General features: G+C 39.6%; 1 protein-coding gene across 7 annotated transcripts in view; it reads left to right on the top strand.

The window, feature by feature from the left end:
• The window catches only part of ARMC2 (armadillo repeat containing 2), a 68,574-nt gene that overhangs the window by 51,348 nt on the left and 2,836 nt on the right, over nt 1-14,390 (top strand). For 3 of the 7 annotated variants that reach the window (XM_087777130.1, XM_087777128.1, XM_087777129.1), the window contains 5 exons: nt 4,431-4,752; nt 6,306-6,428; nt 8,328-8,441; nt 9,887-10,019; nt 12,302-12,459. In XM_087777130.1, the coding sequence (XP_087633256.1) occupies nt 4,431-4,752; nt 6,306-6,428; nt 8,328-8,441; nt 9,887-10,019; nt 12,302-12,459 (850 nt within the window). Of the gene's footprint in view, nt 1-4,430; nt 4,753-6,305; nt 6,429-7,559; nt 8,294-8,327; nt 8,442-8,816; nt 9,019-9,886; nt 10,020-10,396; nt 10,559-12,301; nt 12,460-14,390 lie in introns of those variants that run through there. The other 4 variants (XR_015708900.1, XR_015708901.1, XM_087777131.1 and 1 more) reach the window with 4 other exon arrangements.

Raw genomic sequence — 14,390 nt, 5'->3', positions numbered from 1 at the left:
TGCACAAGGAAGACATTTGTGTTAGGAGACCATCCTTTAATCTAGGAAAAAAGAGATAATAAGAAATAGTGACTGAAGCTGTACAAATTTAAACCAGTAATAAGAATAAAGATTTTAACCAGGGAGATCAGTAATCATTAGAGGAATACTGTGGGGGATATGGTTTTCAACTTTTTTTTTCAATTTGTGATTTCTGAAATGTTTTTTGTTAGAGAGTGCACACTGCTTTTCATGAAATGTTGTTCTGGTGACTATATGGACTATATGCTTGCTTTTCTTTGCTTACCTTTCCCAGATCTCCAGATGTCCACAAACAAACCTCAGGACATGAGTTCTTCATTGCTAAAAGTCACTAAGTGCAAATGAACCCTTTTCTGTAAAGTTTACCTAAACAGACCAGATTTTTGGGTGTAGAAATTATTGGGTAGGGTCCTGTGGCGTGTGGTACACAGAAATATAACTACATTCTTCTAATGTCCTCTCCTTCCTCTCAAATGCATTCATGTTTGCAGGGGAAGGAGGATCCTTCTTTACTGACAAAGTACTCCCTGCTTACACTGTGGCAAAGCTCCTCTCTGCCCCTTATTTCAGGTCCCTCAGTCAAGAACTTCTTAATTTGCTTTTGATGCTTCCAAGGTAGCATACACATACACACACCCCCTCCTTTTTTTCTTCTTTAAATTGAGTTGCATTTTGGGTCAGTTGTTATTTCTGGGTTTGACCAGGAATTTTCATAGCCAGAATGTCACTTCAAGATGAATCCTTACTGTGTTTGGAAGAGATTAGCTCCAGGATGGCATAACTACTCTTATTTTGTCTGTAAGTAGACTATCAGATCTTGCAAAGAAAACCCTCAGATTTTCTTTCCAAGGTACATAATAAAGCAGAAATATGAATTTGGAAGTGAAGTGTAAATTAGATTTGAATGAGAAGCAGTTCATACTGCTGGGCAGGTGGTAGAATTTTGACTGCCTCCATTGAAGTTTGTGTAACATGGAAACCACATTTCATTTCCAGCTGGAGATTCAATAGGAACTCAGTTGCTGGCATCTGAATTTTTGTTTCATACTACCCCTACCCTTCTGAGGGTCCAGACACCAAACAGACTAACAACAGGTACTTGGCCCACGTGTACAAACCTAGAATGGAATCTCCTCCCTTATTTATCTCATTTTACTTAGAAATTACTGACCTAATTGGCTTTCCTTTCCTACTGATAAGTAAACCTGTACTGTTTGTATCTCTGTTCATTGTGCTTTACACTGAAAGGCAGGTACACTTTAATTGCCAAGATAAACTGCTGTCAAGTTCTGTGACTCAGCAAGTACACTGGGTACGTTTGCTACTAGGGCAGTGCAAGGAATAGGTTTTTAGAAGTAGATAAGCAAAGAAATCTTTCATATCAGTGATCATATGTATATGTTCCAGCTGTCAGAAAAATAAGAGTTAAATGCTGATGGAGTATGTGGTGCCATTACTGCTTTAAAAACAAAAATATCACAGTTTCTTCACAGATTGGAAGCAAAGAAAAAAAATCCGTTCTCCTTCTCAAGCTTTTCTTGATATGTTTCTGCAAATTTGTTTGTGTAAGTGAAGCTGTGTGGTCTCATATATAACCTTCCAGTCGGCTTTGGGTATACTCTCTGGGCAGCATGTTTCACATGAATGCCTCGTTGTAAAAAGATGAAAAACTGAGTGCAACTCCTATCTGTAATCTAATTTGTCTTTAGTGCCGTACATGTTAAAACCTCCATATTATATAAATTAATCTGATAAATGTAATTTTGCTGTAAGTGTGCAAGAATGTCTGAATTTCCATATGCAGTTAATACTCCCAACATTTGGAGATGCATAATAATCTCATTTATTATACTGATTTTTTCGTCATGCACAGAAAGGCCCATGAGCCTCGTACAGGTTTAGTCTTGCAAGCAGTTTCAAAATGCCATTCATCTTTAGATGTATTTCTTTACACAGCCATTCTAAGCTGGTGTTTCTTACTCTTGCAGTGCTTACCCCATGAGCATTTAAAAAAAAAATACAGCCCCAAATAATACAAACCCTTGAGTATTAGACTACTCAGGAGAAGTTGTAGCAGCTTTTCTCTTTGACTCTGCTAGTTAAATTTTCACTGGAAGATAACGAAACTTCGGTAATGTGCTATTAAAACCGGATGTGCTTAGCTAAAAAGAAGTATTTTATAAGTTTGTTTTGCTAGCCTGTAGGTGGAAAGCACAGTTGAGATCACACTTCTCAAAATATCAGTTGATTGCTGTAGGTACCTGTTTGTCTGTTTTCTGATTGGGTAGAGCTGTTGCTGGGCTGATACTGTTTTGACCAAAATTAGAAAGTCAATATAAACGAGTCAAACTAGACTGCCTGCTTTTTTCAGTTCTCTCTTCTGATTCATCAGTTGTTTGTTTCAAATTCTTACAGCCTTTGTGAACTGGGGGTTGTGCCAGCAAAGGTGAAAGCTCTTAGTGGTTAGTCAGTAAGAACGTTCATAAAAATTTGTCTTGATGACATTTAGATGCTAGCAAAAATATGATGCATAGTTAAAAAAAGAAGTGGAAGTGGGTCCTACGGAATGATCATATTAAACACATGGACGCGAGAACCTATTCCTCGCTTAGGAGACTGCCTGCTTCGCATATTCAGGGATAGCATTCATCCGCTTGACGCTAAGAGGATGTTATTGCCAGTGGCTTGTGGCAGAGGCTTAAGACCTGAGACTTACTGACGAAGGCCCGTATGAAAGAAGGATTCACTGGTTACACATCTTTTTTCCTTCAGTATTAGTATGCATGCTTTAACAAGTTGGACTGTGCCTGGGTAACTTAGATTATTAATACCAGGGAGGATTAGACTATCTGTGACTATAACTACTATATTTGAAGAAGAACAGCATGTCAGTTGTTTAGCAAAATTCTAGGTTAGTGCAAGTACAGCAGTTTAGCAGCTAAGGGTGGATGGCTGTGCTGTACTTGAAGAAATGCTGTTAATTTACCTGTACTGTTAAGATAAAGCTATAGACTTTTCTTTTTGGAAATGAGTAGGTTTTGATGCAAGTGACAGAGGCAAATGTTTTAATTAGTTTATACTTGGGTTAGTTCAGGCTTTCAGAATTTATTTTTTCTTCTTCCATACGGGTGGGTAAGAAAAAGATGGGGATGTTGTTGAATGCCATTCAGTTAGGATCCACTAGTCTTGCCAAAAAAGGCTATTTCTCAGTATGTCCAAAATGAAGCAACAAGAGATGTAATTCTATATCCCACTGAAGGGCAGGGATAGAAAGTGCTTTAAGAGAGCAACTTGGTTAAATCATAAGATCTCAAGATACCATATAAAAATAGAAAGTAGGTCTCATTTAGCAATGATAAGAATAAAAGGGTAGCAAGAACACGCAAAATCAAAATCAGAGAAAAATAAAGCACAAAATGAGATGCAACTAGAAAGGGACGTAAAAAGAAACAAGGCAACTTTCTTTAGTACATTAATAGTGAGAAGACAATAAGGAAATAATTGCTGCAGTGTTCAGAAGATGAGAATTATTGACAAGATGCCACTGTGAGTACTGAAGTGTGGAATGCCTTTTTTTGCTTCTTTTCCTGAAAGGGTTAAGTATGATCGAATGATTAAGCTCTACTTCAGCCTGAGTTCTTTTATCACTAAAAAATGAGCTGGAGCATATTTAAATGTCTTCAAACCAGCTAGGCCTAATGAAATTTACCCTTTGGTGCTTACAAAAGGACAGAAAGGGTAATGTCTCTGGGATTCTTGAAAAGTTATGTAGGATTGCAAGGTGGTAGGGCACCTGTCTTTAAAAGGAGAAAGAGGAGGAATTGAGGAATAACAGACCGGTCAGTGTAGATTACATTTTGCGTAAAAATCTGGAACAAATAATTCAGCTATCTGTAAGCAATTGGACTTAACAAGGAAATGAGTAAGAGCTAACATGGATTTAACAGTAACAAATCAAGGGGAAGTAGTTTAACCTCTACAATGGGTAACAGGCCTAGAGAAGAAGAGAAAGATGGTGGTCTTTGGCCATCACAACTGACACTTGCTTACCTGAAAGATTAGTAAGCTCTGGCCCATGAGATTATTCTAGTTATATAAAGTGCTGTTTTAAGATGTTTTAAGATTACTGTGGTCTTGGTAAAAATAGATGACCTGTACTAAGTATATCCCATTAGTAATTACCCCAGTGCTATAATAGTTCTGTCAGATGTTTTTGATTTCTTGTGTAAACTGGGTTATGAAAAACAGTAGCATAAAAATTATTTCTAGTTGCTGTATTTGGCATTCCTTCGGTTGTTCTGGACCTGCTATTAACTGAATTGTGAAGCAAATTAAGTATTATCTTCTTTTTAAGCAGCTAATAGCTTCTGATGTTTTCCATGTAATGTGGTTTATTTATTTTATTGCAGGATTTGGTTATCCGTATCATCTTCATTCTTGGTAATTTAACAGCAGAGAATAACCAGGCCCGTGAGCAATTTTTTAAAGAAAAAGGAAGTGTTAACACCTTGATATCATTATTCCAAACCTACCATGAACTTGATTTGAATGCACAGAAATCGTACTATGAAAGAGGAGGGGAAGGAAAAAACCACCCAAAGCACCCTTCAGAAGCAGAAGATGTTCTGATAAAACTGATAAGAGTGCTGGCCAATCTCTCCATTCATCCCAGTGTAGGAGCAGCTCTGGCAGCTGCCCATCGTGTTGTAGAATTACTTGTTACAGTACTAGGTAATAAAATCTATGTTGTGTTTGTTATCTTTGTTCAGTCTGTAAGGAGAGTTTAGGATTTTTCTGCTTGACCTTCTTATCTAGGTTGAGCCATAACTGAATTGGTTCCGTTGCTAAAATAACAAAGTCAATCTGCTGATATTTATAAAGTGTTTTATGTAGAAAGCCTGTTTGGGACAGCGGAAGCATTGCTGCTTTGGTCCTGACTTTTCAGTGTCTGGGGAAAGATGTTGTAGGATGTTTTAATTCAGTGATCAGATTTGCAAATATGATCATTAAGGATAAGCAAACAAATTTTATTTTAAATACATCTCACTGAGAGTTCATATATAAGGGAAGTCTGTTCTTACCAGGTGCTACATAGATGTGTTTGGTGGTGGGTTTTTTTTTAAGGTTTGCAGGTTTTGTGACTGTTCTGGATTAAGTATTCTTTTTGTTCCCCACACCCATAACCTTCAGCCTCCTTGAAAAATTTCCTCTTATTTCTTCTTCTTTTTCAGATTTCCAACCTTTATCTCTTTCAGATGGAAGAGAGTGTCCCTTTCCCTCCAAACGGAGGCTTAGGACTGCAGTTCCTTTACCACTTATTGGTCCCTTTGTAAATCTAATTACAGGCTAAGACTGGGCAGCCTGTTCTCCCCGTAACGGAGTTTAGCAGTGACAAGATACATCTCAAAGAACTCAGTATATTTTAGTGTGTGATGAGAACATTAAATATTATGTAAAGACAAGCAACCTGATTATATGCTACTTTACCAGTCTTACCCACCAGCCACGGGGGATTAGGAAGGCAGCCTCACAAATTCCTCCGTTCTGTCTTAAGCCCTCTAGGAGCTTCCTGGGTTGGAACTGTCTTAATCATTGTGTAAGCGCTTTTGAGCCTCAAAGCTTCTCTCTGCATCCCTCCCCTCTTCTTGAGCACTGTATCAGCTACTTGACTACAAAATGTTCTCTCTCCTTGTAAACTTACCCCTCTTTTATTTCCTTCCCTCTTGGCTTCTGAGGCCAGAAACCTCAGATCAGTCGGTGTACACAACTTCCAGGCTTGCTGGTGTAATTTTACACTGGCTAACATTCTGTCAGGAACTCTGAGAGAGAGAATCTTTCAAATATTGTTAAAGAAGTCTTTTTTTGTTTTCAGTTTTTCATGATACCTGACATTTCACTTTAATAGTCCTTGGTATTTCTCTGTGTCTATCTCACAGGCCTATTTCTGTATGTGGATTCTCCTCAGTTCCATCTTAAAACGGCAAATAGGATCTGTAAAATGTCTTAACTAAATAGATTTTAAACCATGTTGCCTTAGTCACAATGATTTCTGTAGTTGAGGAGTTGGAAAGAGTGACTTTGTATTGCCATTTTTGGATCAGCTGTTCCTGTTAGCTTCTGCCATGTTACTGAAAAACAGAATAGTTGTCTGTAATAGTGGCCATGTAAACTATGATTCAGTTTGCTTCTGAGATATAATGCACTGCTAAGTCAGACTCATGTGCGTGTGTGTATCTACATATGCATATATTTTGGGTTGGTTTTTTTTCTTTTTTTACTATCAGAATACAAGTCAGTTGATGACTGTGAGGAATTGGTCACCAATGCTGCAACAACAATCAACAATTTATCCTACTACAAAGTGAAGAATTCTGCTGTTCAAGACAAGAAGCTACAGATTGCTGAAAGTAAGGACTTTTAAACTAGTACTTTTTGTATAGCTTTTTGGAAGTGGAAGTTATTCATGCTATATTTTGACACTACAGAAAATAAAGACGCTGATAGTGTTTTGTGGTATCATATTGCAGGAATATGAAGTTCATAGGGCTAAATTCTTCCCATAATGATCTCTCATTCTTTTGGAACATAATTCTATGACTTGTGTGAAAATAGTTACGTTGTTGACAAAACCCCTTCTTTTCTTCCCCAGAGGAATTTGCCATATTGTTTTCTGCTTAGCAATTCTTGCTAGACTTGTTCAAAATCCATATGCCTGAGCCAAAATAATCATGTTTCTTTTTACTTCTAATCAGAATATGGTAAGAAAGTTTTTTTTTTTTTCTTCCTAGTACCATCTAGACCTGCAAAATCTCATTTATGTCTGTTTCTAGCTTATAAATCCATTGACAGTATAGGAGTTGTGTGATTCTCTCCCCTCTGACGGTATGGACAATAGTCATATTTTAGTGATGTGTAGGAACGGCACCTGAGTTCTGGGACTCATTGTGTTAATGTGATACAAAAGGTAGAGAGTCCATGTCTTGCATACTTTTCTCTCCACATAGACAAGACGTGGGGGAGAGACAGAGCCTGAAGTTCACGCAGCAGGTAGAATGAGGAGTAGGAAAAAATATTCTGGCTGTCAACCTAGTGCCCTGACAGGTAGACACCATATTCTCTCTAGGTAACAGTTCTGCTGTTCTGTGATGAGTCATTTTATCACCCATAAGCCAGCTGTCTCTTATTGCTAGTTGTAGAAATGTGGAAACAAATGACTTCCCTGTCTGCCCCGTTTGCTCTCCCTCTCCTGTATTTATTGTTAGCATGTGGAACCAGTCCCATCACCTTTCCTCTGCCTGAACTGAGGAGAGAGAAAACGTTTTGATGGAAGACCGGCAGGCTTGCTCGTCCAGGAGACATTTTGAGAATACTTCCTGTTTGATACAAGTGGTGGATCCCAAAGACAAAAAATAATCATTTCAGCTATCTTTTTAAGACAAGTTCAAGGCATGTTCAGTATTGCAACATTCAAAGACAGAAGTAATGGGAACGAAGCCAACCTCTTTACTATATTTTTTTCTCTCACCTTTCTGTGGTAGAATGGTTAAGGGTTGACGGATTCGAGTCCTTTATATGATGGACTGATTTCAGTGCTTCAGTTCCTATTCACGGAAGACTGATAGATACAACTTCTGTAACATCGCTCCTTTGCTGTGCACCGAAAACCTCCATGATGGTAGCTCTTCCTAGGAAATGCTGAAGGTCTCATTCTGTCTGCTGAAGTTACACACTAATCATATGTGAAACTGCTAAGCAGGAAAGCAGCAAGCAAGTAAATGCTTCAGACTAGGGGCAATATTAAGTAGCTGTTCAGAGAAAATGTTTTTGCTTGTTATAGCAGCACTGAGAGAAAATAGAGCTAATGTCAGAAAATAATCTGAGTTTTAGGAGACATCCCACCATAAGACCATCTGTTCAGGATCTAAATCAGTTCTCTTATATATTACAACATTTTTTTCTTCTTTGTCTTCCTGGATTTTCACATGAGCCCACTCAAAACTGTGTAGCAAAACTGGGTCCCATTATTACAACTGTGCTTAGGCTATCTTCATCGCTCCTCATTTGTTCCTTTGCATTTAGCCCCATATTGGAGCTCTTTATCTCGTCTTCAAAGCCCTACACAATTTAGCTCTTGTTCCACCATCAGCTCACCCCCTTCACCGCAACCAGACAGACAGATAACTGTTCCCATTTATTACATTTATTGCTGTTGCTGCTTGCATTCTGATATTTATTGATAAAAAGCCAAGCACACGTTTATGATATACAAGTAATTGGTTTTATTTCATTTCTCTGCAAACCAATAGTGCTTTTAAAGCTGTTAATGAGCAACAATATGGATGGAATTGTGGAGGCTGTCAGAGTCTTTGGCAATCTTTCCCAGTATCATGAGATCTGTGACTTCATCATACAGAAAAAGAGTGAGTTACTTTTGCATTTGTCGGAGTCCTGTTTTTAAATGTCCATAGTTCTAAAAAGGAAAGACTGTTAATAAGCTGTCTCAGTTAAAGGGTAGAAGCGATCTTCTCTGATGTTTTGCAAATTAGGCAAATGTTAGAATCCAACAGTAGTCATTATAAACACCATTTTATTTCAATTTCATTAAAATGGAAATACTGCAGTAGGAAAAATGTGCCATGGTGTGCCTTCACAAAGGTAAATACTACAAAAACTCTGTTTTTCCTAAAGATTATAATTTTGAAATTTCCCTTCACTCCTTGCAATTTCTCAAGTCCTACAGGTTGGTAGTGATATGATAAGACATAAAATGAAAACCCAATTTAATTCTCATTTAGGTTCATGATCACAGGTTTTTGATTCCCATGTTCGACAGCTTGTTAGCGCTTTGTAACATGCACTTAAGATTTTTGACTACCTCAACAAAGAGACCTCCTATTTGCCTCTGGGTGAAGCAGGATACAAGTCTTCTCAAGTCCTTTTGCTTTGGGTGTCTAAAGAGCTTTGGGAAAAACGGCAACTGCTTGCTCTCCACAGAAGGTGTGTCATAGGTTTAATTAAACACCACTTCACCGTAAATTTTTTTGTATCTACTTGTCAGTGCTCAAAGTGAGGCGATACGCCACAATATACAACCCCTTCTTTCAAGGGTGGACATATCACCACTTTTGGAGGAGCCAGGTATCTGCAAAGGGAGAACTGAGACTTAGTAGCTGGTAGCTGATGAGCTGTCTCAGTCAAAGAACTGAATTTTCCACCTTGGAGGGACTGTGGTGTCAGTGCGCCGGGCTCAGGAAGAGCTGAGAGGCTGCCTCTGCATTAGGCAAGAGTGACTCCCTCACTGGGGTTGCCTTCCACTGCCTACCAAGTTCAGCATCAGCAGGTGCTGTGAGATGCTGCACGTCCAGCGTCTGCTTCTTGCCTGTCTCCCGCAGGAGCCCCAGGCTGCAGCAGTCCCAGCTGGACTTGGTGCAGGGTAGGGCAACCCTGCCACTCACGGGGGTAAGAACTTCCTTCTCCGAGTGCCAAGTGCCACATCCTAGCAGTTTCTGCTGACTGTGTGACTGAAAGGAGAGTGATACTTTTAAGAAATAAGCTGTAATTCAGTTTGGTGAGCTTAACCTCTTCCGATCGGATTTTCACATTACTTTGCTGTGTTTTTATAACTATAATTTTATATGTGTTGCTTTGAAGAAAGCTGGTCTTCAGCATGATGTAATAATGGCTGCTACTCTGGCTCATATGCCTGTTGTACAAATGTCACAGTAATATGCTACAAGGTTAAATTTTTGGGTAGGGTATATCCTGCATTTGACTGCTTTCTAAATACGTGTTTAGTAAGTATGTTGTAATGCCACTTCCGTGATAAGTCCATCTTCCCAGTAATATTGTTTCCTTTACAATCCAGTTTACAAGTTCGTGATTGCTTTACTTGATGCCAAGAACCAAGATGTCTGTTTTTCTGCTTGTGGAGTTCTGCTCAATCTCACAGTAGACAAGAACAAACGAGCTCTTCTGATGGAAGAAGGAGGAATTGGAAAGTAAGTTCCTGATGATGCTTATGAAAAAGGCAAATTCCAGTAGTTTGGCCAAAGATCTTCAATCAGATTCTTTTTTATTGGAGCCAATAACTTGTAATAAGGATACATACTTGATAGACATTCAGCATCTAACGTTCTTCAAGAAAAAGCCTTCCATATTCTTTCATGTGTTTTTTGCAAAAGCATTACAGTGGTTTAGTCTACTGCAGAGCCAAGAACCAGAGAATAATTTCCCAAAGATCCTCCTGATACAGCAGAGGAGAGTACCATACAACAAAGCGACTAAGGCACGGCTTTGCAATAGCTGCTTATGCTTGACTTAACTGGCTCCTACGTGGGCTACAATTAATAGGCACCATTAATGTGTCTGTTTGAAGGGTGAAGATTACTTCAAGAACTATGGTACCCCACATGGTCTCTTGCAATTTTTGTAACTACTTAGTACTGCGGGAAGAACTACCTGATGCAGCTGTGCTCGGCAGAGAATAAATAGCTCCTGAGACTCCTCTCTCTGAGTTCAAGTTTAAGGCACTTACACTGTAAGTGGTATTAGATCTTGAAAAACCACTGTGAATGCAACGCTTGCGGCTTTGATGTTCAGATAATAGCGGATCCAGCTTAATTGGAGCAACATGAAAGATCATGTTCCTATGCTTGTAAAGCAGTTGACACAACCCGCATTTATGAAACAATATGCCTAACTTTGAAATGCTTTCCTGTTCATACATCATATAATTACTTTTTTTATACGGTGTAAGCAATGCATAGTCTGCTCATCCTTCCTTCCCATATTCTAGTTAACGTACAAAATATAAAGCTGGAAAAGAAGAATAAAAATAAGTTACAGGAAAACCGAATAATAAATGTGAGAAATTTCTATTATATAGAATTTCTATTGTATAGAATATTCTGTAGAATATAGAATCATATAGAATATAGAATTTTCTATACTTTGTCTGAAAATTTATGAAGACGGAAGGAAAAACAGTAACAGTATGGAATAAATCTAGAGAATGTGGAAGTAGTTGTTAAGGAGGTCATCCTGCCTGTGCCAAAGCAGCTCTGTGGATTTTTGGAAATGAGGTTATTGTACCAATATATAGTGGCCCTAATAAAACATGGAATTAGTCTCATCAGAGAGTTAAACTTCAAAAAATTAGGGCAAGTTATTTTGGCTTTTCATTAGATGCCTCCTGGTCTTCCACAATGACTGCCTTCAGAGAGGAGAGAAAAAGCAAACCTCTTTTTGGTTGCTTTTCAGTTACTGCTATTTTCAGCCATACCTGAATACGATAGTTACCCTGTCTTCCCTTTACTAATCACCAGATTATAAATCTCACAGTGAAGTAGAGAAGTGAGGGAAAGAGAGGGTTGTGGGGTTGGGGAAGAGAACACCAGTGAAAGATCCCTATTGCAGAGGTCACTAGGGACAGCAGGTGAAAAACAGCGCTTAGTTCTGCTGCCCCAGGACGTGCAAACACTGCTGTTTGGAACTGTGGATAGCTACTGTACGCAAACTGGTGCAGGCAGAAAAGTTATAGCTTAATTTCAGAGTCCTGCTTTTGATCTAGCCTGCATTTTGCATCTGCAAGGGATTGAGATTAGCAGAAAGGTCAAGAACCTAATGGTCCTTAATAAAACTGGCATTTCTGAGTCCATTGGGAGTGCAGGCTGAGGTAATACAAGAAGGGGTGAGATCTGCAAAATAGTCAGACTTCACTGAATGTAAGAGGTAATTCTGTGAGTCATGGAAGTAGCAAATTCCTTTGGATTTGTCTTCTGGTCAGGTCCTCTGATGTGTAATCAGCTGGACGTTCTGACTGAAGCTTTTTCTGCATTCATACCATCTTTTCCAGATGAATTCGTGGTGCCTGATAAGGCTTGGCTCGCATTGCAATATCTGCTCTAGTGGTAGGCACAGATTTGGGACAGTCACAGATTGCCATGAAATTTGTTGGAATTTTAGTGTCTTTGAGATGGTTACTTTTGTGACGTATGTGATTGAAATTGGTCAGTTGGGTTAAAAAGTTCCAGGGGATGGACAGATGCAGGCAGGCATACGCACATATAGGCATGTTCACATCCTTAGGGAACTAGACTAAATGAAAAGGGGAAGAACTGAGAAAGTTACTGAGGAAGAAAGTAGCATCTTAAGTTTATTAATGTAGAATTTTCCTGGAAACATGCATGGAGTCTGCATATATTTCTAGACTGCCTAGACTTTAAAGGGCTCTGGAGAAAACTACATGGAGCAAAACAATGTTTTTGTTTGATACCGACAGGTTAGTTGACTGTTTACGAGACTTTGGGCCGGCTGACTGGCAGCTGGCTTGTTTGATATGCAAAACCCTGTGGAACTACAGTGAAAACATCACGAGTGTGGCCTCATGCTTTGGAGAAGATGCCGACACGTTGCTGGTGCTGCTCACGGCACTTTTAGGTGAGATTCATAGTCTTGGTCTCTTTTCCTTAATAGGAGAAATAGAAGCAGCAAAATCAAAGCAGTATTAGTTTGGGTGGGAAGCCTGGCATGCAGCTTTAAGCGGCTGGCCGGTACGGACTATCGAGCAACACAGTGGTCTGTTGCCATTCAGCGCATTCCCCCAGATCTTACAGATTGCCAAGGTGGAATTGGCCGCTGTCACTCCCCACTCTAGTTTGCCTAGTTAGCATGCTAATGCTTTTCACCAGCTGCCTTTTTGTCTGCTTGAGCCAACTATCCCGTAGACCTTCAGCACAAACCGTACTTTTCACTGGATGTGGGCCCTTCTGGCCTCAAAGGTCGTTGCAGGTATTGACAGAAGCGGGGCTCAGCTGTGGTGCGCCTGGTTACTGCACAGCACACACCGGGCAGTCTGAGGAATGTGGTTTTTTTCCCCTTAGTCGGAGGGCTCTGTGGCACAGCAGGCTGAGCTTGCTGCTCGTGACGAGAGCCCTTGGCCACCCTTCTTTTCTCACCACGATCTCCTTGTGGGCAAGGACAACATCCTGACTATTTCTCATCTGCTCCCTAAAGCTAGGGAGGGTGTGCTCCTCCACAGATACAGGCTGGAAGGTGTCTACAAGTGAACGTTAAGACCCTGATTCGCATACCCAGTTGGATCTTTTCATCTACACATTTATGTTTGCTTCAAATTTTACAGAGTTTAATTGCTATGTAACAGTCCTATAGTCACTATATTTAATTTTCCTCCTTTATTTTATGAGCACTGCTTTGGTTATGATTTTATTTTGGGTAGGTCATTTGCAATTATCTTTTTAAAAAATCTTTAAAATGTAAATGAAATTGAAGCAAACCTTAAGTAATTTTGATTTGGTTTTAATTGGAAATTTACTAAAGATGTATGCTTGCTGTGGAGAAGGCTGCAGGTTAGTCAGACCCAGATAGAAAGTGAGATTCCCGTGGTCTCTTTTGTTTTTAGACAATCAGAAAAGTGGGTGGATTTGTGAGGATTTTTTTCCAGTTACAGCAGAATTACTGTTATTCATTGTTGTAATCACTCCTTGCATTACATTCCTTGCTATGAGAGAGCATATCTTAATGTGGGCAGTAATTCCATCTATTTATCTGAAAATACTGTGTTTCAAGATCGTTAGTGCACTTTTTAACATTCTGCAACAGAACAGCAAACTTTACAGCTACAATCGTGCTTGAATTTTCTGGCATGCAGCAAGGAATATATATCTTTGCTTTGGAAAATCCTTACTTATTTTTGCCTCTGCATTTACCACTGCTTATTCCAGCAACTGATCTGGCTGCAGAGTTCAGGCTGGGTAGCAACTGGAACTCTCATTAACTAGCACAGCTTTTGTGAACTGGAAGTTCATATACAATTGCGACTGCAGTTACAGTTGCCGTTGTAATGCAATTGTAATGACGATTAATTAAAACCGGGTCAGAATTAAATCAGAAGGCTAGTCTTTCTTCACACCGTAGTCAGAAGAGTAGCTGTAGAAAAAGCGCATCCTGTTCATTGGATCTGGTTTCTCTGTGTGTTAAGAGCCAACAAATTTTAGTAATAGCAGCTGGTTAATATTGTCCTACACCTTCCTCCTCCCATTGTATCCAGTAACAGCCTTGAACCGTCATTGCTCTATCGTTCAGGAAGCAGGAGGCAAGTGCTGACAGTCCGTGGACTGCACTTAAGCATCAGCACGGCCTCAGGAAGCGGAAAAAGCGGAGCATGGCACAGCAGACACCTCGCTTCACCTGCTGTGCTTGGCCTCCTCCCCTTTATTTTTCTTTCCCCTACCTGGCACAAGATGACAGAAGATATGAGGGAGCCAAAAGGGAGAGGAAATAGACTGAAAAGATGCTGGGTCCGAGAAAGGCTGGACAAAAGGCGCCATTTGTTTATCTTTTTCCCTGCC

Source organism: Nipponia nippon, unplaced genomic scaffold (genome assembly GCF_047370975.1).
Source record: "Nipponia nippon isolate SJK-2023a ecotype South Korea unplaced genomic scaffold, ASM4737097v1 scaffold_4, whole genome shotgun sequence".
Lineage (NCBI taxonomy): Eukaryota > Metazoa > Chordata > Aves > Pelecaniformes > Threskiornithidae > Nipponia > Nipponia nippon.
This window is presented reverse-complemented; position numbering and strand designations above follow the sequence as displayed.